The sequence below is a fragment of the Chroicocephalus ridibundus genome, chromosome 15, assembly GCF_963924245.1.
Source record: "Chroicocephalus ridibundus chromosome 15, bChrRid1.1, whole genome shotgun sequence".
Classification (NCBI taxonomy): domain Eukaryota; kingdom Metazoa; phylum Chordata; class Aves; order Charadriiformes; family Laridae; genus Chroicocephalus; species Chroicocephalus ridibundus.
This window is the reverse complement of record NC_086298.1, coordinates 9,449,412-9,475,958: the sequence shown is the minus strand read 5'-3', so window position 1 is coordinate 9,475,958 and position 26,547 is coordinate 9,449,412. Positions and strand designations below refer to the sequence as shown.

General features: G+C 44.9%; 1 protein-coding gene across 9 annotated transcripts in view; it reads left to right on the top strand.

Moving 5' to 3' along the window:
- Positions 1-26,547, top strand: part of DAB2IP (DAB2 interacting protein) — a 202,085-nt gene that overhangs the window by 73,526 nt on the left and 102,012 nt on the right. For 8 of the 9 annotated variants that reach the window (XM_063353368.1, XM_063353370.1, XM_063353373.1 and 5 more), the window contains exon 3: positions 13,201-13,319. In XM_063353368.1, the coding sequence (XP_063209438.1) occupies positions 13,201-13,319 (119 nt within the window). Of the gene's footprint in view, positions 1-12,675; positions 12,780-13,200; positions 13,320-26,547 lie in introns of those variants that run through there. The other variant, XM_063353375.1, reaches the window with a different exon arrangement.

Sequence of the window (26,547 nt, the reverse complement as noted above, 5' to 3'; positions counted from 1 at the left end):
CAGGCATCAGGAGTAATTGGAGAGAGTGATGGTACGCGCTGTAATGCCTCTCCCGAGGTATTCAGATATTCCCGGGCCTGGCGCTCTGCCAACAACTTTCCTGTCTTTATCTTCCTCCATAATTACCGTGGATCATATCTTACCTGCAACATTCTTCAAAGCGCCAAGGAAATTAGCTCCAGAACTAATCATGTCTTTATTTCCTAAATCGCTCCCCGTGGTTACGTACGCCGTTCTGCAGAACGGGGTTACAGGGATCAGCCCAACCTGCCTCTGCCTGCCCTTGTCTCCTCCCTTCGTTCCTGCCCCTGGCAAGACCGTATCCACATAGTTGCCATGATGTGACAGCCTGGCCCGATTACAGCAAACGATCAAGTTCCCGTCCCTTCTTTGCAACTGGTGGGAGATGTGCCCACGTGTGTGTTCCAGGCGGTGACATGCGGAGCCGTGTTGGCTCGGGTCACGTTCAGAGAGCACCTGGGTGTCCCGCGGGGCCGCCCCAGGACTATGCCTCCTTGCCATGACCCGGAGAGTCTCTGCTGGAGCTGCGCGGTGACCTCTGCAGCCGCTGTTCCACGGCGTGCAGGTAGTGTAAGGAAAGTGGAGCCCAGGTCTGTGCTCACCTGTTTCACGCAGACGTTGCAGGAGTGGGTGGGCTCTAGGATTAGGTTTTCTTTCTGTACTAATTTTGCTTAGCAGTTGATTATCTGCTTTAATGCTGAGGGCAGAGATGATCACGTCTTTAGTCACACCTGGGAAACAGGGATGTGGTATGGAACAAGATGGGATCTCAGCATGTCCAGGCAATGCTGCCCCATCCCTACATCCATGAGCTTCTGAGCGCTGCACTCCCCCTTCACGGGGACAGAGTCAGAAAGGCCTCCGTATACCTGCCTTGGTGTTTGGTACCTGCCCGTCAAATCTAGGTTTTTTTTAACGATGTACAAATAGTAATCCAAGTTTTGCTAACGTTAGGAGGATACCTTCGTAGGGAGCGAGGCACTCGGAGAGTTGCACAACTGATGCAGCAGCTGGCTCTCACCGAGGGACAGCGTGCCGGCCATGCCTGCCTCCGGGCTCCAGACCTACTTTGAATGCAGCCTTCCTTCATAATGAGCAAGTGAGTCAAAAATAGTTAAGGAACAAGTGAACGAGACTTAAATCTGCCTGATAGAATTGAAATTTCCTGCTGGGTGACAAAATTCTGCTTTAAAGATAGTAAATCCACTGCTAATAATTAGGCAAGAAATAATCACTGCTAAGACCCAAAAATAGGATCTGCCACTTACAATGCCTGGCTTATTATTTTTCAGAAGGATAAAACAGCAATGAACTTAATTTTTGCCTCTAATTCTTGAAGGCCATTCTTTTTGCCTTCTATCTTTGGCAGGCTTTCAGTGGAGTGTCCTGGGAAACAGTTGTCAGCTGTGTGGTTTATTGCTATCTCACACCACGTTCTTCGCCACCTTAACCCAAAGATCATCCTTAGGAGCAAAGGTGGAGAAAAATAGCAGGGAGTAATCTTGCATTGGTTTTAATTTCAATTTCAGTTGATGGTTGAATACTTGGGATTTTGCCTGAAAAGGAAAAGTCGTTAGGTCCTTTTCATTCTCATTTTGCATGGAGGGGGCAGGTGGAGACCTCACGGCCAGTCGCTGGATGGAAGCGTGCCCATTTCGAGCCTTTTGTTTCTATTTTGACTAGGAGGAGTCTTTGAGATTTTCAGAACTATTTTACAGATTTATAAAACCACCTGAAGTTCTTGATTTTTTTTGTGGTATAATTTCAAGTAGAAAGATTCCTTCTACCCCTAAGGATTATTGCCTGTTACAGTCCTGAGCTTTCGTAATCAAGAAGTTGTCTGATCTGTGTGTCATGAAGGACAGAAAAAATCCTGAAAGCAAGGCTGCTGTACTCCTGTGAGTGTCATAGGTGTGTTATTTTTATCCCTTGATTATAATTTTTCTCCTTTTTTTCCAAAGCTGTAAGCAGAAGGTGAATCAAATTGAAATAATAATTTTCATAACTTTTGAGGTTAGGAGAAATGAGCTTCATCTTAAGTATTTTCACAATGTCTGGAAATTAAGTTGTCTAGAAAGGTAGATAGGGAAAAATGCAAGACTGATGTATTATCTGAATTATAGTAAGTATTCACCGTACCTTTACAAAAGTTAACATTTTTGTTTGATTGCAGCTGTAATTATTGCTGAATACAAATGTTCCAATTTAAGCTTCAGAAATGTGGTGAAAGTCTTTGGAGCCAAGAGCATCTGCCTGAAACATGAGTTTCATATTTGAATGAGTAACTTTTACTGCAAAATTACACAATGAATCCCTACATTCAAACGATAATAATAATTTTTTATTCTAAACATATCATCTACCAACTGCTTTTTAAAATTTATTGCCCTAGCAGCTGGTTTTGTAGAAAATGTGTTATTAAAAGCACACAAGATTTGTCAGGGAAAATGCAGCGACTTGATGTTGATACCTTTCTGTAGACTTAGAGCTGGTCATCAATATTGTGGAAAATGGGGTTATTTCTTCCAGTATTTGCTCTGCTCTGAAGATTTCAGATGGAAGTGAGGAGGAAGACGCCTGATGACTAGATACAACATGACATCCGCATGCTGCTCCAAGGCCATAAATCAGACTAGGGAAAGCACATATAAAACACACTCATGAAACAGTTTACTCTGTATCGTATAGCAAAAGTGGACTTTAAAAGAGAACATTAGTGTAAACAGATTTATGGAGATGGTTTTCTCATCTCCCCTCTGTGTTTATTGCTCCTCTTGGGGAGCTGCGGTACCTGTTTTAGCACGAGGCAATGCATTTGAATGGTTAGCCTGCTGGAATAGGAATGAAGCATTCTTGAGAAGTAATCCTGGCTTTACAGCTTATCCATTGGATAGTCAGTGTCGCAAATCACTTAGACACCTCTACCTTCAGCTCATTTCCTCTCTGACCTGCCAAAAGAATCTATTTTGACAGTTTTTCCTACCTGCTATCCCGCCTCTACCCGCGCTCCCTCGTTTCTCCCCTTCTCCGACACGTTTCTCCCCTTCTCCAACAGTAACCTTGTTGAAGCATGGGTCTTCCTATGGACTGTCTTTTAGAAGGCATATTCTCATTTCTGATATTGTAAAAGAATTATGTTAATCAGTTTTATATTTTTTCCTGAAATCGAAGGGCAGATTGGTTTATCCCAACTATTCATACACAGGTTATGTACCTGGTATAAATGTACCGCGCCCAATGTTCATTTACCCGCTGGAGCTGAAGTTCCACCCCACAGGAACAGTTCCAGCGTGCAGCTCTTGAAAGCTCCTGGGCTTCTTAGACCATGGCAGAAGTACCAGAGGACTGTGGATCAGGATGTCTATGGCCATGTGCCTTGCGCTGAATTCCTTATCGCAGCAAGAAGGATCCTTTCCATAGTCAGATGCCGGCACCTTGTGCACAGGCCTGGAGTCTTAAGAACCTGCAGGTGTTTTCACTTGGATGCCTTCTATAAAAAGTCTGAGTGATAGAAACCATCAATCTTCGCAGAGTTTGGTTGTTTTTCATGCTTGAATGGGATCACCAAGCAGCCAAATAGACATTGCTACCATGTCTTATAAATTCTTTATTTTCACTTAAATCACAACTACATTTTAAAAGCAGGATGAATGTAATGATTCACAGCTGATATCAAGTGTTTAAGTCATTATTATGCTACAAAAAGTATTGCGAAAGTTTAAATTTATAGGAGCGTGAATAATTTTCTTTCAGGTGGGGATTATCCCTTCTGATCTAGAAGGCACTCATTCTCTCGATATCTGAGGTTTCAAAAATATTTGCCTGATTGGAATCTGTTGCTCTCTGTTGTAAAATAAATATCCTGTGTGTTCAGCGCATGGGAGACTGTAAATGTGAAACTTATTACATTTATTGAAAGTCAAATACTTAAAATTGTATCATAAACAATTGAAGTCTCTGAACTCGGAGGATTTGTTTTCAAAGTGCTGAGTCTCCTGGGTTTGGAGTTTTTGTCTGAAGTCGCTTAAACTCTCATGAGTCTAAACCAACGAGGATGGTTCTTGAAAAAAATGCATACAAAATTGTTGTGGAATTTCTTAGGAGTCTAGAAATTACTTTTCTACCTATGGCCTTCTACCTTGCATTGGGTATTTGCTGAAAAGCTGGGTGTTTCCCCCAGCAATCGGTTGGATGCCAGGTCTGTAGTAGCTGTGCGTTTTGAGAAGCCGTGTCCGGAATAATTGCAGGCCTGTCTGCCGTTCCACGAGTAAGAATGGGCTTTGTTTGAATGCAAACAAGGTATTTGCACAGCTCATACGAGCTCACATGTAAGGTTTTCCAGATGCATACTGCCTGCAGGCTTCCTTTCAGAGGTCCATGATCTGAGCGGCATGAACAAGAGCGTACATCAGAAAGAAGCCAGTAAAATACTGTCTTGGAAATGAGTGGAATAGAGCATGGTACAGACGTGACAGCCCTCCTGGATTGCTCTCCGGAGCGAAGATTCAGGTGGTTTAACATGCGGGCAATTACCTGCAGTAAACCAAATTATAATAAACATCTAAGCCTTGAGTTTCTAGGAAAAAAATAAATCACTCTCTAAGCCTAAACCGGGGGAGCGGGCATGTTTTGGCAGTGATACTTTGAGGAGGGACATTTCATCTCTACCAGAAGGATTCTGGGCTCCCCAATATTACATGATAAAGGGAAATGGAGTCTTAACAACCCCCAGCATATTGTTAAACGTTTTTAGTATTCCCGTCTCCTTCCTGGCTGTATGAAATTCAGTCTCCAAAGCTCCAAATAAGACCAGCTCGATTTAACCATTAAGGTTAAATGACTGACTTTTCAGAAATAATAGTAAGAATTACTCTCTCCTAGAGGCCATAGTGGTTGGGATGTTCCCTCAGATTTTCCTGGATGATCCTTACTGTGCCTGAATTACTTTGTTTCTTAAAACCTTTCTTGGAGGAATGTCTGTCTTTTTACGTTACTCGATTTTACAGTAACAAGTCCCAGAATATGGATAACGTGATGGGTTTTGTTTGCCTTCTAAATGACTGCCACAATTACATTAGAAAGCAGGCTTTGTGTACAGCGTGAATCCTTTTTTTCATTTAGACGCTGCTGGGATCTTCAGGGACTATCAGAAGGCACTTTGCTTAGTCCCGAGGTTGTCAGGACATAGTTTTTCTTCTGCTGCAATTACAACCTGCCATGGTGGTTGCCAGCACTTGGTTTCGACTTCTCTTCAGCAGTGACAGCTTTGTTCTTGGGGACTAAAGAGGCTGAAGAACCTAATTTGAGCACAGTTCTCTAAGGAGAGAGAACAGGGAAAAGCTCAGAGTCTGTTCCTGCATTCCAAGGAGAAATGGAGCCCTGGGATGGCCACAGCAAGCCCGGTTCCAGAGGCTGGAAAACAGGTGTTAGCTGGGCTGCCTTCTGTTCACCCCCGTGACGCCGGCGCTGCCCGGGAGCGGCTCTGCTTCCGCCAGGATTCTTCTTGCTAAGGAACAGACAAAGAAGTTTTGTGAACGGTTTGTCCTCTGGAATGATTGACTCCGTTGTGCCAGTTAACTAAGAAAACTGTTTCACCCCATTGAAATTCTTCCCCAGGTGGCATCCTTGCTTGGCTTCACCTAGGCAGTTTTTTTTCTAGTCGCTCCTCTCCTTGGGTAAATAACTGTTTTTGTTCTTCAAGGTTACTTGCATTCTACCTGTATCTCTGTTTCTGCATCATTCATCCCTGATTGCTCAATTACCCTTCTCCTACCTTCCTAAGGAATATTTATCTGTCTTGTTCGGGTATGAAATGTTGACAGTATGATAATTACGGAACTGTGAACAAATAATCCAGAGTAGTGTGGTTTTGTTTTAATAGGAGAACAAAAGAATCCAAATTGCAGAATTGGGTGATCCCTGAATAACAATGGCTGTTGAATTGCAGTTGTTTTCTAGACTCTTCCTGGCAGTTGCATTCTTTCCTTCAGACCCTATTAACGTCCCGCCTGTTCCATGTGCATGTTACACGCGATCATCAGCGCTGGCTGGAGCGCGCAGAGAATTCCCAAGTTTTCTGTTACTTTACCGTAAGGCCTTGGCTTGCCTGAAGTTCTTTGGTAGTTCTCTTGGTCAGGGCCTGAGGGTGTGCGCTGGCTGAGCGTGGCTATTTCCAAGGCTGGGAGAGGAGTCTTTCCTTGGCAGAAAAAGAGCAGAAAAGGAACAGAGTGAAATTCTGCAAAGAAACATTTAGCTGACTATCAGGAAAAATGTCCTGAGAGATACGCGGCACTGAGAGCTGCCACTCTGTGTAATTCTCTCTCCAAGGCAGTGGGAGAAGACCCTGTGACCAAGACATTTTCAACAAGATAGGTAAAATCTTTACAAAAATAGAGCATAAGCAGCAATTCTTTATTGGCTAGAGGTGGAAAAAGGATGAGATGTTATGTGTTGAAGCTGTTGCTTCTTCTATCTGTGATTTGCTGATACTCGCATGTATTAGATTTGTCATATTCATAATTAACCCTCAGTGCCTCTCATTTGACGTAATTCCAGTTTTCATGACCTAGACAGACCCACACTGTCCCTCTGGTGACCTGTGGGACTTCAGTGCATCTTCATCTGATTTTCCAAATGGACTGAACTGAGTGTTTCCAATGACACTGCAAATTTGATTAATCTTTTGCCATAGAAGGGCAGTGTTGCTAAGCAGCACTTACCAACACGAGCTGTTTCTCACATTCCGGGGCTGCTTTATGGCCTGGCTCACAGACATACCCTCTCGTGCACTTAAGTACTGTGTCTCCGTGTTTATTCTCTATCTCTGGATGCCAGAGCACAAGTCTGACCACCGTGTGTGGAGCGGTAGGATTTGAGTTTTTCTTGCCGTCTATCACTGGGCACGCGATGTTTTTGCAGCTATTTTTCCATTCTTTTGCGTTTTATCCGAATTCCAAGACACTCGTGTCTCAGAGGGGCTTTCCTTATCCCTGTAGAATAATGTTTTAAGGTAACGTCAGTCAGAGCAAGTCGGTGGCTCACGGGTGGATGTTACTTGCTCTTACTCTCAGACGTAAGAGTTCCTTACTTCACCTCATCTGTGTGGTTCTTTAGGGTCACAGAGGGTGACTGGGAAGGGTCCTGAGAATTATGAAATAAAATTGAGAAAGAGAAACTGAAGGACTTTTCACCCACTTGAACAAAGCCGTGCGTTCGGCCTCCTTTAAACAGAAGGCCTTGGAACACGTTGATCTATGCGTGCATTTCTAGGTCCAGAGGTAATAAACTGTTTTGGTTTTCCTTTTAAGTTCACCTCCTCGTGCTCTGCAGAGGTTTGTAAGCTATTGCTCTCCTCTGCCCTTTCCCTGGGCTGGCATATTAGGCAAGTCTCACCGATTGGAGCAAGCTGGGTTTTGTCATGAAAACAGAATTTGAGTTTGTTGATTGATAAACCTGCAAGAATGTGACTTCCCGAGGTTAACTCCACGAGAATTCCCATAAGTTCAGGGATGTCTTCAACTTCAGATGACACTCTGGCTGACAGTCCCCTGCCTACCGTACGCCCAAGTTCAAAACGGATCCTGTGCAAGCATCGTATACGCTAGAAACCCACCTTTCGGGGAAGGGGCTCCGTAGGGGCCGTGTGTTCGGTCACCTCGCGAATAGAGCCCTTTATCACATCTGACAGGAGGAGAACCGGGTGACAGGAAAGCAACTTATAACTTACACGTTCAAATCAAAAGAGCTGACAGTAATAAATTATATATGAAGTGTTTGAAAGGATACATATACTTACAGGCACATGCCTCTATACACTGAACAAATAAAAAATATTTGATCCGTAAAGGTCAGTGCTGTATATGAAATTCCCTTCCTTTCTTGTATCGATGCCAGGAGACCACTCGGTGGATTGCTTCTGTTCCTGGGCTTCCGAGAGACACATTAGACGCCTAAACTCACCCTCAGTGGTTTGTTTCGTCTGTGCACTTCGTATTGTAGTTTAATGCAGTCCCGTTCCACAAAGAGAATAATAGAGATATGCAGCTGTATGTGATGTCTTCACCTGGTAACAAACAGTATCAAATGCTGCCCAAAAAAAGGTTTCTATTTCATTTTGAAAGCTAAGGCAAACATTGGTAATTGTAGAAACAGGTGAACTCACTTTTTATACATTTATGGCTATAATAGTGTGCTTAGTATTGGCAAGGCTCTACTTAGTTCACAAATACAACTATTGATTATCCATTCAGTTGAGCCTCAGTAAAAGGGTGTTTCCACATACCATGGAAAAGCCCTATAGATGCTGTGCAAGAGCAGGGAAAAAAAGCTGATTCCAAAATTAAAGAAGTTTAATATAAAAAAATAAACTAAGATTCTAAAGCTCAGAATAAGGACAGGTCTGGTAGAAAAGGTTTACTCTCAATTTTATACCTGTAAACTTATCCCTGATATACTAGAAAAAATGGGCACTCAATAGGAGATACTGCATTACGCATTTATACTCGTAGCAAGTACTTATTTATGGCAGTTTCATTATTATGAGTAGTGAAAAAAATTCTGACGTCCTCTCAAGTCCTCTGTAGTTGAGATTTGCTTGAACTGAAATGAAGAGAGATGGAAGAACTATAAAAATAGCCCCATCTGTTCACTAGTTCCTGTGATATGCCTTTGCAGTGTTTATTCTGCGGGGTCTTTGGAGAACAGCACAACCCGGGACTTCTGGCTCTGTCTTCAGTGTTCCTGTTGGACCGGTGCTCTCCCAGTGCCCGTGGTTCGAGCCCTCGCCACGCTCCTCACTTTGCCCCACGGGGGTTTGCCCGGCCCCGCTCCTGTTTCCCGCTGCCAGGACTCTCCCAAAGCAAGCTGCTCTCGGTGCATCCAGCTTGTTTTATTGATATATTATTTTTAAGTTTTATACATATTGTGTTTCCATGGTGCTGAGTTTTACCTTTAAAACTTTATCATGTGGTTTCACTGCAAATGAACATTAATGGTGTGGGAGTCAGTTCCAGACTTGCATCGTTACTTTATGTTTAATAAAACAGGAGCTCAAGATTTTTCTGTCTTTAATCGTCTGCTCAGTTTCGTACCCCTCCCTTTTTCTCTCTTCTTTCCAGTTTTCTTACTGTTGGCTGGGGCTGTGTGGAGGTACGCAGTTCCTGCCTCTCAAACCGTTCTGATGGGTTTGCGCATATGCCTGTAAAGCATTATAATATTAAAAATATCCAAACATTATAAAATAATACAAGGTTATTTCCAGGTTCTAGAGTAATTGGAAATGCCAAAATCGATCAGCAGGAAAAATTAAGATGAGAGCCCCCCCTTCCTCCATCTGCAGCAAGATGATGGCATCAGATCTTGCCTCTGTCCAAATATGTAAGAAAAACCAGCCCGAATCTCAGCAGACTTAATTGTCCTGTTTTGAATTGTGCCCGTCCTGTTTTAGCTTGAGTACAGTGGTTGCGATTAAGCCATTCCTCAAAAGGATTTGTTTGGGGTTTTTTTCTGGCTCCGTTCTTTGTGTCTTATTATAACTTCAGTCAGCTCTTCTGATTAGAGCAATTGTATTCCGGACTTGGGGATGTCAGAGTCAAAACTGCAGAAACAAGACAAGACAAGCAAGGCCCTTGCACTTTAAAAAGTTAAATCCCTGCACAGTGTGAGCTCTGTATGTCTTTTTCTGGCTCGGCTAGTTGCGTTGTGTGCCACACGCCGCTGTGGGCTTTGATGGATGGCAAATTTCCATACAACTGTGCAGGCTGGCACGGCACTGTGTTCTTGACCAGAATGGTTGTCTCTACTCTAAAGACCCTAAGATATCCCCTCTTGCTCAGAAGAAGTTAGGCTGAGCAAGGGATGAATTTACATAGCTAATACCTCTGCTTACATTTTAAAGGGTATTTCAAGATTTACTTTATGTCCAGTGCCTAAAAGGAAGTTAATATTAGCCTAAGTTTTGCTTCATTGTATTCCAGCAGAACTTGAAAAGTCATTTGGGCTACACAAAGACAAATCTGGACTAAAGGCAGCAGAAGGGTTATTCTCATTTGTGCAAATTTTGCACCAGTTCTGGCTGAGCTGACGCGTCTCCCCCTCGCCGTGCGGCGCAGCGGAGCGTCCCGTTGTGCGGACGACGCGGCCCCGCGGATCCTGGCCAATGGCTCCCAGGGAGCCCCTGCCCGCGGGGCCACGGCTCGGCCCCGGGCTGAGCTCAGGATCAAGCGAGGACCCACGGCACCGCAGGCTGGGGCATCTCACGGCTTTCTGCTGTGGCACATGCTGAAGGGATTCTTGGGCTCTGCACATTTCTATTTATTGTCACTTCATACAGTCTATTAACTTCTGAATGAAACCTTCCTAAGTTAGTAGTTTAATCTTTTCTAAGATATTTATACTGGTGGTAAATGCTGCCCACACATAGGAAGACACAATTCTGCCCTAGACAGCTCTCAATATAAAACTTAAAAGCATCTAAAGAACATGTAATATAAAGGGCAATACTTTAATTACTAGAACTCACAAGAATGCAGCAAGGCTAGATCACTAAGCAATGTTCATAGGGTAGGATTAGCCTCATTTGTCTGGAGATCAGAATCAAATGTTGTTTAAAGTCGAAAACGAAGAAGAAATGGATGATGTTCTTATGATCTCACCAGGAAAGCATGGCGGTCACACCCCAGGTTGGATTCTCGCTCTCTCTCTCATATTTATGGAAACCAACTCTCTCTTTTTTCCTTACCCCATCTAAAAATTACAGAAGGTAGTAATTCACACATTAGACTTTCTGATCTCTGGCATGCAGCATGGAGGTGCAAAGTATTGCTATAGCAGCATAATTTATCAGCATTAAAATCTCTGACATATCATTCTCCCAAGGAAGCTAGCAATGAAAACTGAAAATGGCACAGTGTGATCTCCTTCTGGTAGCAATGAATGTAAAAACAATGGGAAACAGAAGGAAAGTAATGTCTTACTGCAACCCTAAATTCTCATTTCCAAATCCTGCACAAATCATCTCCCAGTTGTCGAGATGTGAAATACAAGGTAGTGAAAGAAAGCTGTGCCCATTTGCCACAGAAAGTATTTGGTTTTTCCCCTTATCAATTCCCTGTCCAGAGTTCAAAGCAATTCCTGGATTTGAAGAAGTGGCTTGATAATACGATGGCATAATACGATGGCGGCGATAAAGGAAGTCCAGTCTCTTGCTTCTGGGCAAAAACTGCTCACCAGTGACGTTTGGGGACATACCGCGGGATTGGCCAGCTGCGTATTTTTCATCTTTTCCTTCACAGCAAATATTGGCTACTCTCCATAGCAGGCAACCAGTGGGCTGATGTAGGCAGAAGAACAGGAGCGTGAAGAGCTGATAGCACGAGTACGAGGCTGATATCGTGTTGATATCATGAGTATGGGGCTGGCCGAGGTCTGAGTACCGAGGGAAATATCTTAGCAATGTTCTAGATAATGCAAATCCTCAAGTGTGCTGGTCCATAGTCATGTTTCTCTATACTATAAAAAATTCTCTAAAGGTATTTCTCACGGGCACAACCCTTTTGAAAAGGCCTTTGTTATCTTATGTGTTGGCTTTGTGTAAGATGGCAAAGCATATAACCTGGTGGCCTGTGTTACAGACATCGTCCTATTTCAATCATACGGATAGCTCCTGGAGAAATATCCAGTTCACATGAATGCATGTTACATACCTCATTTGGAAGTAAAGTGGCACTTAATAAATGTGAGACACCTTTGGTTATCTAGATGTTTCGAATTCTTGGTGCACTCACAAACAGGAAAGTCACTTCCATACCAAGAGCCGCACAGACTGCCCCGGGAAATTTTGCAACCCGAGAAAGACATAACGTGACCCGGGAATATCCGAGGTGGGGAAGGAGTGTTTCAATAGCAGGAACAAATGACAGGCTACATGTAAGTTAGACTGTGATTATCTTCCTGCAAGACACATAAAGGGTATTAATTTATAAAAGGGAGCTGCTAAGGGCTACGTGACCTATATCCGTTCCTTAAGGTTGACTGGAGAAATGACTGCGACTCATGCCGGAGAGCTCTCTGGGTACGTCCGGGATGCTGGCATAGTAGCGGTGGAAACCATACCCATTCTCGCATTTCTGTCCTTACGCGTGTCAAAATCTGTGCTTGATCCAGCGGATATCTTACCCCATTCCCGGGGGTGCAGAGCCTCAGGTTGTGCAGGGATTCGCCAAGTCGTTTAGTTCATTTATCTCTTTGGTGTGACAGTGCGTAAAAGGAACGCTTCTTTAGGCTTTACCCCAAAATCCCGATTTCTCTTTAAAATGCTCCTCCACTTTCTCCGCCTAATGTGCTTGACCCACTAAGACTATTCTCATATGCTGTAAATGCCGGACACCACAGTAGTATTATACTTTTATTGCCTTATTTAGCCAAGAGATTAAATGTAATGTTCAGATTATGTAGAACATTAACTCCTAACAATAAGCAAATAACGCATTAGAAGCTTTGCTATTAAAACGTTTAGTGCTGGCTTTGCTGTGGAGCACTACGGGAGCCGTGACTTATGTTCTGTGAGGGAGGAGGCAGGCGGAGGAGAAGGCGCCCTCCGTTCAGTGCCAGGGGCTTGCTCTTCTGTAAAGGTAGTGCCTGGAGCTGCCGCGTCCACGTGCCGTGTCTGGGAATGCTTTGAAGGGTATTTTTACATGTAGCTAAAACACCTGAGTCCAATTCTGCCAGCCATGGCTGAAAATCTGGGGGGTTTCGACCAGGTAATGAAGTTCTCGCCTGTCTCCTGGTGGCTGGGGAGCAGGTGTTGTCGTGGACCAGCGCCGGCAAGCTGTGGCTACCAGGCTGGGCCAGCCAGAGCCCCGCGCCGCAGCCTCTCCTGGCGTCAGGAGTTGCAATGTGCTAGTCTTGTCTTTCAGACAGTATTTTTATGTGAGCTGATGGTTGCCAGGGTAACGGAGGCTTCGGGGAGTCTCGCGCCGACGCAGCGTTGGGAGCAGATGTTGGCTGGGAGCTGGGGAGCCGGGCGGGCGGCGAGGAGCGGCGCTGCCAGCAGCCGGCACCACGGCAGCCGGAGAGGACAATTTGCCTGGCTGCACTGGCTGCGAGAGAGCAGGTTCAGGGCTCGCTCGCTCGTTCTCCCGTTTTTTTGTTGTAATTTAGTATTCTTGTCTCACCCCACAGGGGTTCCTCAGCCGTCGGCTTAAAGGCTCCATCAAAAGGACAAAGAGCCAACCGAAGCTCGACAGGAACAGCAGCTTCCGGCACATTTTACCTGGCTTCAGGAGTGTGGACAATGAAAGGTAAGGGGACGCTTCCCGGAGGGTGGGGAGGAGGGCGCGTGAGACAGAATGAGGATATTGATTTTTCCAGGTCTTGTTGTTAATGTCTTCGCTTATCTTACTGAGAGCAAGGGCCACATCTGTGACAGAAGTAGACTTGCTTAATTGCAAGAGAGGTAATTTTAATTTGCTGGCGAGTACACAGTGCAAGCCCTCCCTTTTTAGGTTAAATAACATGTACAGAGAAGCCTGACTGCTCTGCTTTCTTTTCCCCAATAAATCCTAAGTTGATGCACCAGCATATAAATAGCACATAGATGCAGCAGCCAAAGCCGACTGATGCGGGCGAGGGAGGGAGGGGAGGGATGCTCACTCGCTGGACTACATTGAAAATTGCTGGGTTACACGTCGTATGAACAATAACATAGAACAATAACAACCGTAATCTCCCCAAATCCCTCTCTCCCCCTTCCACACACGTACGTCTTCAGCGGAGCCGTTGACTGCTGTCATTATACTGAGCTGGATTCTCGGCATGTGGCCGAAGCTGCTTTTTCTGTCTGAGCCATGACAGGATCTTTCAGTCCAGGAGGGATGCGCTGCAGGGGATGGGCAGATGGGTCAGACGAAGCATTTGACGTGGGGTGGCCGGTATTGGAGCAAATTGCAAGTAAAATAAAGGAGAAATGGGGCTTTGGTTTTATTCTTCAGCTCAGTTAGAAAGTATAGTAGCTCTTTGGTGGATTTGTATGTGTTTATGTATGTGTAGATTTATGCCAGTGAGCGCGTGAGACAGACACACATTGTAGGTAAATTTATGTGTAAAATCACATGCAGATCAAGGTCACGGTTGGGTAAGACGGACTCCATTACCAGCCACAGAAACAAACTAGTGGTTTGCTTCCAAAAGGAAGATCTTTCAACCCTATGTGAATCATTTTGGGGAATGACACAGGATTGAAGTGCCAAGAACAGTCTATGTCTGAAAAATATGCCAAATTGGACATAGACTCAAGTAACCATTTTATAGCAGTGGTATTTTAAAATATCAAGACGGTACTTTAGCATCCATTGAGTAAATGCTTCACTTTTAAAAGCAATGGCAACTTTTACTTTGTTTTAGCTATACTTATTCATTGGAGGGGCCATGAATTGCTGAAGCTCGCGAATGGCAATTGTCAATCTGGATTTTTCCTTACCTGACCTATTACAGCCCCCTGAGCTTTTTCCTTCTGCATTCTGCAAATAAAAGGACCGGTGCAGAGTAATATTTCAGGGGTTACTATCTGGGAAGACAGAGCGGATTCGATTCCCGTGCTGCAGTTTTCACAAACGCTCGAAGTAGGGCACTGTGTTCCATATGGAAGACGAGCGAGCGTAGCCGGGAATCTGCCTACGGTGCTGCTGCCTCCCTCAAACAGCAGCCAAATTAGACAATGTTTTCTTTCTACCTAGATGAGTTTTGTTTCTCTCTGTGAACTGGCAGTTAGGACACGGGAATTAACTGTTTCGGCCAGCCCTGCAGCCAAAGTCATTTTCCCAAATTAAGCCTTGTAATTTCCCTGCCCTCCCAGCACGAGCCCCCGGCGCTCGCTGGGCAGTGTCCTCTCCCACGGAGCCAGGGCTGCCGCAACTTTTCTTTACAGAGATTCAGTGCGTGGCTGTAGTGCGTTTTCAGTGCAGAGCTGAAAGGGTGGGTTAGAGCAGAGGTAGCGTTCGGCAGCCTTGAATAAAACCCAAGGATTTTCTTACATGAGTATTTTAGAAACTGAAAATGAAAGGCTTCCATTAGGCAGGTATCACTGGTCAGTACAGTTCATCTGTGATATACAGCCATGCCCGGATCTGGGGACACTGCCTGACGGTAGGTAGCTTTTGACAGCAGGCTTTTAGTCCCCTGCCTTTCGTAGTGGTGTCAGATCTATAACGTAAGCAAGTCTCCTTCTGCAGAAGATCCTGGCCTTGGGTACTGTTGCTCTCAGGGAGGTGAAAGAAAAGCAGCAGCTGGGCTTCTCCGTCATGCATCGAGGTTTTGGGTACGGAAGATAATTTTATCTTCGTGAACATTCCCGTCCACGTCTGCTATAATGCACAATGCACTCACTTCTGTATATTGAAGGGGCTGGAGCCCTTTAGATCACTCTTGTTCATTTTCTGCTGTGCTTCCCTGTCTTTCTGTAATCCAAGAACTGCTTCAAAGAAGCATCTGGTATTGGAATATTTGCTTCTTAAATATTTGATTCTTGACTCCATCTTGTATCCAAGCTGATTGTTTGTGAACTGCTCCTTTGCTCATGGAAGTAACCGTTATAACAGTGTTCTGGAGTTTTGTAGAATTTTTGCGGGAGATGCCATAGCAAAAATGAATAGTGCAATAAATGCAGTCAAAACACTCAAGGTTGAAATACTGAGCTATAGCGGATCGTAAATGATTCTGTTACTTGGCTTCTGTGTATCTAAATTGGTACTGTGTCATGCCTCTTAGTTTCTTTATTTTTCCTTTCTTTGCGTGCCCTGTTGATCCTGCTGCGCACAGCAGGCGCGTGTGAACGTATGAGCTGTGCACATACATGTACAGACAGCTGACTAGGTGGACGTGGTGTGGATGGAGAGCAGAGAAGAGAATATAAACAAGCATATCTATGCTTTTTATCCTGTTTGGTTAATGCATGCATTTAAATATATCAAGCAAATTTAAAATGGAAAATTATTATCTCTTACAATAGTGAGAAATTTGTACAGCATGAGTTTTATAACCAAGGAAAACAAGGAAATAGCATTAAACATTGGGAAAGTCACAGAATGTCTCACTGGCACCAGTTCAGAATGGCCTTGTGAGTTCTGTGCCGGTAGAGTCTGGTTTCCACACTTTGCGTTGGCACAAGGAGAACAGCCGGGTTTCCAGTGGAGTCTCCTACAAGGCGCAGTTCCAGCATCCTGGGGAGGAGCCGATGGCTCTGAAATGGGGGGGACACTCTTTGCTGAGTTGACGTGGCATCCCCCAGGGGCCATGTCCATCGCCAGGCAGCTGCCTGCGGTTCTGCCGTGGCCTGGGCGTGTACGTTCACAGCAACTGTGAAAACTTAGAGAATTCTGGTTTAGTAAAACCTTGGCCAACCATTTTTTGTCTGTAGAGAACATCTAAGGAATTGCTCAAAGTGGTGCGTTAGAAAAATACGCTGAATATAGTCAAGCAGAGCTTACGTTTGTAGAAGAAACATGGTTGTTTCTTATAGTTTTGGATTTTACATTGACTGAGAAGAGACCTTTTGTTTGAAAAAAGTGGAATAAGTAGCTTACTGTGGGGTTCACACCGGAGTAGTTGGCCAAATTTTGCTAGTCTTTTGCATGCTGATTTTTTTCTAGGAGTCCTGTTACAGCAACAGTAATAAAATTATTGATTGTGAATAAGAGAAGCAAAATCAGACCAAGTATAACTGGTATTCTGTATGAGAGGTGCATCAATCTGGAACTATCAGTTTCTAGAAATGTGAGATTTAAAGGATGATTGCGGAATGAGTGCTCCTTTCAGTTTGCTGGCTGGCCAGATTGCTTGTTAGAGCTAAAAAGGGTTCCGTTAAAGTGGCTTTTTGCTAACAATGTCTCCTGCATCCTCATTTATTACAGCAGCTAACAAAGTTCTCATCGTGGAGCGCTGAAGGTTTGTCTTTGTAGCAACTTCTCTGGAATCAGCCACAAATCAAGCGTTTGGCAGATGGGTTTTTCTTGACTGGACCCACATTTCTCCTACAAAATTAGTGATGGAGAAAATTTCCGGGTTGGACTTTGGGCACAGGGAGCAGAGCCAGAGAACCGCGAGAAGGTTATTCTGCAGTTGTTAATGACTGTTGTTAGTGCATTTCTGATTGTTTTCTTGTTGTAGTGACCTTTTCGGTCACTGCTGTCACTTTGTTACAGTAATAGTTTAAAAATAATTTCTGACAGTTCTTCAGGAATTTAGAAAGTCGGTTTATATGGGGGTTGTTTGTGTTTTTTTTTTTAAATCCAAATACATGAACTTGGTCCCATCTCTTCTGAAACTGGCAACGGCTGCCGTGACTTTACAGTGGCATTGAGAGGGCAGGGACACGGTATCACTTCATGGGACAAACGCCTTCAGACTTTCTTGATTTGGTGGAAGATGGGTGCTCTGCGTAACTCCCTGTTCTGATCTAATCCCCAAGTTGATCATTCCAAGGGACGCCTTTTCTCAGTGCACCTGGAATTTATTTAGTGCTAAGGGAGTCTCCATTACTAACATTTATGATTTTGAAAGAGGTGGGTTTTTTTCATAATTCCAGAAGATAACATTCCATTTAAGCTTTTTCTTGGCACTACAAAAGTCTGAGCATATGGTTGATTGTTAAATGAGCCTCAGCCTTGGAAGGGTGCAGCCGCGCATTAATAACAGCAACAACTTGCACTACTGCTACTTCCCCTTCAAACTACTTTTTTTTTTATCCCATCAAAAATTTTTGCTTATAACCCACAGAGGAAGGAGGAGGTGTACAAGTCATGTCCTGAAGTGCATTGAATTCCTAATCTAGTGCTAATGCAGTCTGCCCCGTGGGTTTTCAAATGTTCGTAGAACTTATTTTGATGCAATAGGAGAGCATCAATAACTTATGGACGTCTGTAGTCTTACCGTAAACTTAGTTTGAGTTCCTTTTAGATCTAATTATCGTTTGTTTATTCCCAACAAACTTGATATGCCAAATATTTTTAGGCATGATGAAATTGGTTAAGTTTGATGAGAAGATGGTGAGTGCTGCATTACAAAGGATGAAGAAGTCACTCTGCTCTGGAAGGAGCAATGACTCATCCTGCAGAACGGGGACACGGGCAGACCCCAGCGGACATGAAGGGCTTTCCGATCCGGGTGAAGAAGTGCTGGAGAGCACGCTTCCTCTGCTGGCTCCTTCCTTAAATGGCATTAGCCAGGGAAGCTTTCTAAGAAGGAAGACTTATAATAGTAGGTGCCCAGTGAAGGCTGACACCGAGAGCGTGTTAAGTGCAGCGCAGGGGCCGCTGGTTTTCATCATAATGAAAATATTTTGAGGAGACAGTGCTGAGTTTGTATTGGGAAACCACTCAGCGCTGTCAGCAATCACTGAAAAACGAAATAAAAAAATCTCGCCGAGTCAGGAAGGGGAGCATCCGGCAGGTAGCAATGTCTGCGTTCCCCTGCAGGGGCAGTTCTGTTCCCACCCCCCCACAGGCAGGGGACAAATGCTGGCGGCTTAAAGATTCAAGGGCAGTCTCAGGATTGAGACTGGCCTCATATAGTACCTGCATTCATAGCAAGGCTACCTTCTCCTGGAATATGCAAATCAGCCTTTTAATGGTGTTCCTTTGCAAAATATTTCTTGAACCAGAAAGTTAATTACCGATCTCTAATTAATGGCAGTGTTATGAGGCTAGAGTAAAATCAGAGAGAACTGCTTTGAAGGAGAGATGCAGGAGGAAATTACTGGTTTTCCCCAGAAACTGTTTTGTTCCTCATCTCCCTCTCATGGTATTAGGAAGTTTAGAAACTGGTATCCAAATATTTTTAAAAGGACGATGATCTTAATGGAAAGAGGGGATTTTGGAGGGTTTTTTGGGGAGGCACCCCCCTTCAGCAATAGGCTGCTCCTCATGACTACAGCCATTTAATAACCCCAAGAGGGGCAGAACCGGACTGAAAACAGCGTGGTGCCTTTCAGCTCCTCCCAAGGCAACAGCAAGGTCTCAAGTAGTTTTCCTGTTAAATGGTTTTTTGTTACGCACGTGTATATATCTGTTTGTTCAGGCTTTTGCACATGCACGTGCGCATGCAAATGTCTGGGGTTTGTGTCTGAGGCCACCTGAGGTAAACGTACTTGACATTCTCAAAGAAACACACAAACACTTCCCCTTATCCTACATACTCAAACTAACTTCCTAATTGTAGGGGGAGGTCGTGTCTAATATCTCTCGGTAAAAGACTATGTTAATTCCTAGAAATTTTTCAAGCCACAATAAAATGTCAAGGGGAGGGCTAAGAGGCTGGAATTATTTTAATAGCCTTCTTCACGTTTCCCCGCTTCCCGGTTTCCAAACAGTCCAAACAAAGAGCCCAGTGCCCCACAGGGTACGGCTCGCGCCTTGACTCGACTCGGAGTCATGCAGCAAAATTATAAAATCCTTCCTGCTTAGGCATATGCAGAGCTGCTGGGATAATTGGCTTCATGCATCTTACAATTAGCTTGCAAAAATATGTTTTGCATTCCTGACCTTTTCTCTATAAGCAAGGCCATTGTTTCACTGTCCTGCTTAATTACAAAATATAGTGTTGTGTGGGGATAGAGATGACATCGTTGTATCGTTGGCTCTAATTTGACGAGACATCATAATGGGGAGTTTTCATACTGAGGGCACTGAATTACTGTAGCGTGAAGCCACATTTCTCTAAACCTACTAAATAAGGAGAAGTTAATTTTATGCTCTATCTTTTTGACGTTTGTAATCAAAGCATTGTATTACAGCTGCAGATGGTTAGCATTTGAAGAATGTTTGGTGAATGCCGACAATCGGAAGGCATTGTTTCTGCAGCGGAAGATCAGGTTGATTAATGGATGGAAGGATGCTCGCTCTCATTTTACTGTTCTCACAGTCTGAATACGTATTATTGACTCGTCTGGCCATTGCCTGCCAGACGCGATGTTGCGGAGCATCAGTGTACACCTCGGGGTTACAAGCAGATAGCGCCGTTCGTGTCCTTTCAGCGAAGACTCTGAGCGAGGGTGACAGTTGAGTTGCATTGTGGCTGATGGTGTCTCCATGTTCTTCAGATCGAAGACAGATACTGCTACTCCGTCGCATTAACATTTTGTTTCCAAACACACCATTTATTCTGACTTCGCCCTGGTGAGATTTTCATGTGCATGAATTTCAGTGCAATTACATTAGCATTACTCTTCATGTCAATAAACTCAAAGGAAAAAAAGAGAAAGAAAATGCCATCGCTACAGCTTTTATACCAGAAGACGCTTTCTGTTAGTTCTAGACTCTTCTGTTTGCTTTTTTAATTATTATTTGTTTACAACAAAACCTAAGATAGTTCTATCCCAGGCTTAAACATTCTGGCACACAGTGAAAACCGCTCACGACGAAAACATTCCTTTTAAACTCAGAGGAAGAGTCTGGCTTTCCCCAGCCCGCTGTCTCCTGGCCACGTGTTCCCCTTGCAGCACGTCCCGCCGTCACGCAACCTTAGGAAGGCCAGCAAGTTCATGCCATGGGAAATTATTATTTAGGGGGGTGATTTTCTGTGTGGTTAGGGCACTGAACCAGCTCACGTAACTGCAGAGTACCGGCAAGACGGCAGAAGAAGGACTTCTCCTTTCCGTGGCAGCGTGCTGTTGCATTTAATGAGATATAATGGCAAAGCGTACTCTCAGTTACTGCCCCTAGCGCCGTGCAGGCGTTGGGGAGGGGTGTCCACCTGGCATTGCCTCAGTTTTCCATCTTTCGAAATGGGATTCCCCATTCCGTTTTGATACGTTGCTTGATGCATCAAATTTTTCTGTCCTCTGCTCTGTTGTTTCTATTGGCAATTAGTATTAGCAATGGATGTCTTTCTCTCTTGGAAGGAGAAAATGTTTAAAGACAAGTTTCACTCCGTTCTTTATTGAAGCTCTGCTTCTGTCCAGTTCTGGGCTCCCCGGTTCAAGAGGGACAGGGAACTGCTGGAAAGGGTGCAGCAGAGGGCTACAAAGATGATTGGGGGACTGGAACACCTCTCTTATGAGGAAAGGCTGAGGGATTTGGGTCTCTTCAGTCTGGAAAAAAGACGTCTGAGGGGTGACCTTATCAACGCTTATAAATACTTAAAGGGTGGGTGTCAGGAGGATGGGGCCAGGCTCTTTTCAGTGGTGCCCGGGGACAGGACAAGAGGCAATGGGCACAAACTTGAACATAGGAAGTTCCACCTAAACATGAGGAGGAACTTCTTTACCCTGAGGGTGGCAGAGCACTGGCACAGGCTGCCCAGAGAGGTGGTGGAGTCTCCAACTCCAGAGACATTCAAAACCCACCTGGACATGTTCCTGTGCAGCCTGCTCTGGGTGACCCTGCTCTGGCCGGGGGTTGGACTAGATGATCTCCAGAGGTCCCTTCCAACCCTATGATTCTATGATTCTATGATTCTATGAAAACCTTGCTTGGAAAATCCATGTGAGGGGCAAAGACGGAGTGGTAAGCGAACACACGACAACAGAGGTGGGCCAGGTTTTCCAGCCTTTGTTCGGAGGGCTGGAAGATGCAGATGTTTGACATGTATGTCTTGTTATCCGATTTCATCTTGCGGTGGTCGTGCACAGGAATCCGTTGATTGTCGCTGGAGGCAGCCTGTGCGCTGAGCTCACCGCTGGCAGGCAGTTGTACAGAGCACTGGATATAATGATGTTCGAGACTTGTGAATATAAAATAACGATGTCAAGTTCATCCATCAGCTGGGAGGGAAGTTAAAAACAGAGGGAGGAAAAATATGCTCCTCCGTCCCCCCTCCTTTGCATACTCTTTAACAATACCTGATGATCTGGAGCCTCTTCCTGAATGATTATTAGGGAGATTTCAAGTAGATTGTTCACAAATGGGTATCTTCTTCTTATGATACTGATATTCTGATCCTGTTTATCTGGTTGGCAGCGTTTATAATTTTAATTTTCAGTACAACTACAGAATGCCTCACTTAGGTCCTCTTCAGCAAAATTCAGGTCAGGTGTGATGAACAGAAGCAAGAACTGATTTTAATTGAATTAAGCCAGTGCATTTTAGCTGGAATTAAAACATAATTTATTTAAAAATACTTAACTGGTTTGAATTAAAGCCAGAAATATGAATTCAGCTTTAATCCATGTGTGTTATATAAGTAATTACATGAGAAAGGGATGTGGCATGCATTGTTCATGATTGATAGCGTGCAGGAGGGTGCCATTCATTCACAAAATGATGTAAATGTATTAGTAATTATAAAGCCGTAGGTATTATATCAGGCTGTCCCCTTTGCTCCCATTTACAAATGTCTCTGGGATTACGTTGGCCCTGTACAATAGCCCCCACGCTCCATCCCCGGTACGTGAGAGATTACACACATCCCCTGCTTGAACCATTCCGAGCTTCTTCCCCATAGGAGTCCCTCTGCAAAGCTGTCCTGCGGTACTTACCACATGATTTACATAACTCTGTTGTATGTACCTTGAATAATTAATATTTTGCTGTCCTTGCTGCGTGGGGAGATTTCTTCCGTTATGGATGTGTTTGTTGCTATATAGTAACGCTTTAAATGATATTTATATATACAGAGAGAGAAAGGGAGAAGGATTTATTTTTTATTTTTTTTGCGAGAACAAAATATTTAAAAAATGCATTGCTTACGAGGATTGCAGTGCAAGGCTGAGGGCTGCTATTAGCTCATCTTAGAATCTGTTGTTTCTCCTCTGCCTGGGCATAATCCTCCTGGGCACTAACGAAGGCCAAGCGCCATCCTGTCAGGACGGGAGCGCAGGCTGCAGGGCAGGCTCCTCGGGAGCCGGGATGTGACATTTCCCTGATGAGGATAACGTGCCTCCCGTATTGCTCCCCGATCAGCCACCACACCGCGCGCTGCGTGTCCCTCCGGGCACAAAAACGCCACTTCTGCAACTAGGGCAGGGTGAGACACGGGTGCTTTGGAGACTCCTCAGTTACCCGGTTCTCTCGAATCTGTCATACAAAGAGCCTGGACTGTGTGTGTGCGTGTGAGATGTTTGGCATTTTCAATCGCAGTAAAAAATGTTTCTTGCTGCCATGTGACATATGAACAATTTGAGTCCTGGCTATTGCTAAAAAATGGTAAGAAGAAAATTTGGATTCAAGTTGCCAGTTGCTTGAACTTGGTGGTACTTAGGACTATAGTAAAGGGCAGAGACATTTGCCGTGCATCATTTCTCCCACACATTCACATTCTGCATCAGTGGAGGAGACCGAGGTATGAAATTTGGCTGTTTGTCTTTTATTTTAACTTTTGTGCTTTCAGAAGATCGGGTTTGCATGGTTTAAAAACGACATTACAGCACTTATTCTTTCTTTTGATGCCTGCTGAAATGCTTGCTTTAATGCTATCTATACCTTAATAGTTTTAGTCACTGACAGGGCGTTGTTCACGATTACCCGATATCGTGGCATTTTCACGGTACCTTTTACCAACGGTGGAAGTAGAGGTGGAAGTATGTGTTGTTTGCGTCCGTGTTGGTGAGCACAGAGGGTTTGACCAGCCAAGGGTAATTAGCGGGGTGACGCCGGGCTGGGAGTGCCCTGGCGGGTGCGGGTACCCGAGGTACCCACGGGAACGGCGGATGCTCGCCGTGCATGTCCTGAACTGGATGCTGCATCTGCAGAGGCTCCCTGCATGAAACCTCTCCAGCTCACCCAGAATTAATTATTCACTGATCATCACTCAGACCTTATGGATTAGGGAGCAGGGAGGAGGGTTGGCAGGGGGTGGACAGAAGATGGAGCAATTTGGATTGCAATTAGCATTTCATTTCTTCCCTTACTCCCTATTTGCTTAAATTGGAGATTGCGTGTTCGAACCAAGCAAGGATTTATATCCCAGCAGTGGAGGTTCCCTGGGCACCAGAAACTAGCAAATCCACTACAGTCTTTAAGCTTCCCAAAGAGATAAAACACTCAGTCAACTGGAGGAGCTGAAACATCAAGGGAGCGAGTTTTGCTTAGCAAACATTGCAGGGGAATAGCGGAGCCCGGTCTGCCAACGCAGGAACACTCCACTAGCCATACCCTACCCTTACGATAAGAGCTTTTAAATATCGTCTCTCTCCATCCATTATCCGTCTTCTCTCCTTTCAAGCTCTTTGAGTGTGCTCCTTGTCAGGAGGCTCCTCTGGGGATTACAGTTGTGGCCGCTCCAGAATGGATCCCGAAGCCTGTCTGGGTGAGCCGTCCCGCGGCGGGCGATGGAAACCCCGACCCACCCACGGGGTGCATCGCGCAGTCACAGGGAATGTAATTTTAAGTTTAGTCATTACAGAAATGTCAGCCAACAGTTGAAAGTCTGCTTCACTCGTGAGATTGTGTCTAACGTCGAAACCTCAAGGGGTTTTCTTGATTATAGCAGTAACCACAGTCTGGGTCACACTTGGCAATAATTATCCTGATGTCTGAAAGGTTGTTAGGAAGTCCCTAGAGGAAGGGGCCCAGTTGTGTCGCAGAAGAATTGAGAGGTATGTTCTGGCAAACCTTCAGCACTTAGAGATTTATTTTAGTTAGTTCTTTTAATTGCTTTCTTGCATCCCCGTTCTATTATAAGCTCTCTGAGCCATCTAGGGAAGTACGTCTAGCTAATATTAATCTCCTCAGTCCTTCTTCCTTTAACTAGTTACTCCTGGCTTCACTTACACAGACATTTGAGCCCTACAGAGTGGGTAATAATTTTGATTTGGTTTTAACATGTTCTAACAGGACATGTAACTTTGGAAAATCGTCAGCTGACTTCTGCATTTGATTTTTTTTATTAACTCTCAGCTCTTAAATGTGGCTTATGATCTTTGTATAACATTGCTGCTTCCCAAGACTGTTGGCAGCTTCCGTGATACGTATTCATAAAGCAATCCCAGGTCCTTGAGTGAAACCTGCAAGAAAAGGGCAAAGAATTATTTGTCTTTTTTTCATTATCATGGCCCTCTTGTACCTGTTCTGACATGCACTTGAGAGGAGTTTTCTTACTTGATGCCTTTATATCTAAAGCTCCCTCTTTGTATAAACCAAGGCAGGGTGTCTCGCCCTCCTTAGATAAAGTCTCTCACGTCGAGGCCATCGCTCGTGTTATTAGCCCTGGTTCCAGCCCTCCTGCACAGCAGGCAGAGCCCCCGCGCGCCCCTCGCTCGCAGCAAACGTTTTGATCGCAGGGGAGGGAGAAAAGAGAATGACAAGAGCAGGTCAGAGCGATGGCCTGGCAGCCCCCTGCCCGGTGCCAGTTCAGGGGTGGCTTCTTCCCTGGCTTGAGAGCTTGGTTATCTCTTCTGAATGTTATAAAAAGCGTCGTTGTCTTAAAAAAGAATAATCCTGATGAGTTGTGTGAAGTTTTTGTTCTCAATTACATCCTGTATCAATGAGTTCACAGCAAGATGTATGGTGCATAATTTATATCACCAACACTTCTTAATCTATTGTTAGTTATCTTTCATCTTTGTTATCTATTCCTTGGTCATTTTAGTAAAAGACAATAAATAGAAACAGATGGTTTATTTCTTATTTTACCATACATTATTTGCTGCTAATTTGCTAAGGGGACATTTGTCATACCGTCTCTCCTTGTCTTTTCCAGCTCAAGAGACTCCTCTTGGCCAGTTTTCCATGGTTTATGTCACTTCTTGAGGCTTTCCCTAAGAAATGTATTGCACACGTACGTTAGTACGCCTTTGGAAGAAACACCTTTTCTACACCCGTTTTTCTTGAAAGCACTGGCATGTACGTGCTGTGCATCTGTAAGACAGGTGTCTTAGGGGAGCTGGGAGCTGCAACTGAGGAAGACTGAAACGTGAGAAACAAAGACGTTGGTTTGGTAGCATCCAGATTCTGCACTTCTGGGGCCTTGAGAGAAATTCTGGGGTGGAGGAGGAGGGAGAAAACAGGGGCTGTCTGGCTGCTGGGAGACTTTTCAGCAGGTAGCGCTACTGAATGAGCAGAGCAAGGATACCTGGTTTGAGCAACGTGTGCTGCAGCACAGACTGTGAACTGCTGCACTTCTTCCCTCCCCAGGGTGGCCAGGCCCTTCGTGTGAAGGGTGCTGACGGCCGGGAGCGTTGGGGACCTTAGTGTAAGAGTCTGTGTCGGGTGCGGCGGCTCTGTGGCCTTTCAGACACGTTGAAGTGGCGTGGCCCGGGCAAACCCCACGCCTCCATCAGGGACGATGCTCTGCGTGGGAGCAGAGTGCTCCCGGGTACCAGCCAGGAGGGTGCGGGCTGCCTCCCGCGCCGTGGCTCTCACCTCCGCTGCCCTGGGAACACCCGTCCGGGGCACAGCTCTCTGGGGGGACCCTCCAGAGCAGGAGGAGGAAGGGCAGAGGCTCCAGGGCTCCCATGGGGACAGAGGCTCCAGGGCTCCTGTGCCATCGGGCGCTTCCTCAGCCCCGGCACAACACGACCCGCTGCCTTTCCTCCACCCGCCCTTTCCATCTCTGAGACTCCTCATCCCTTCTTGTCTCGGAGGAGCACATCCTTTTGTC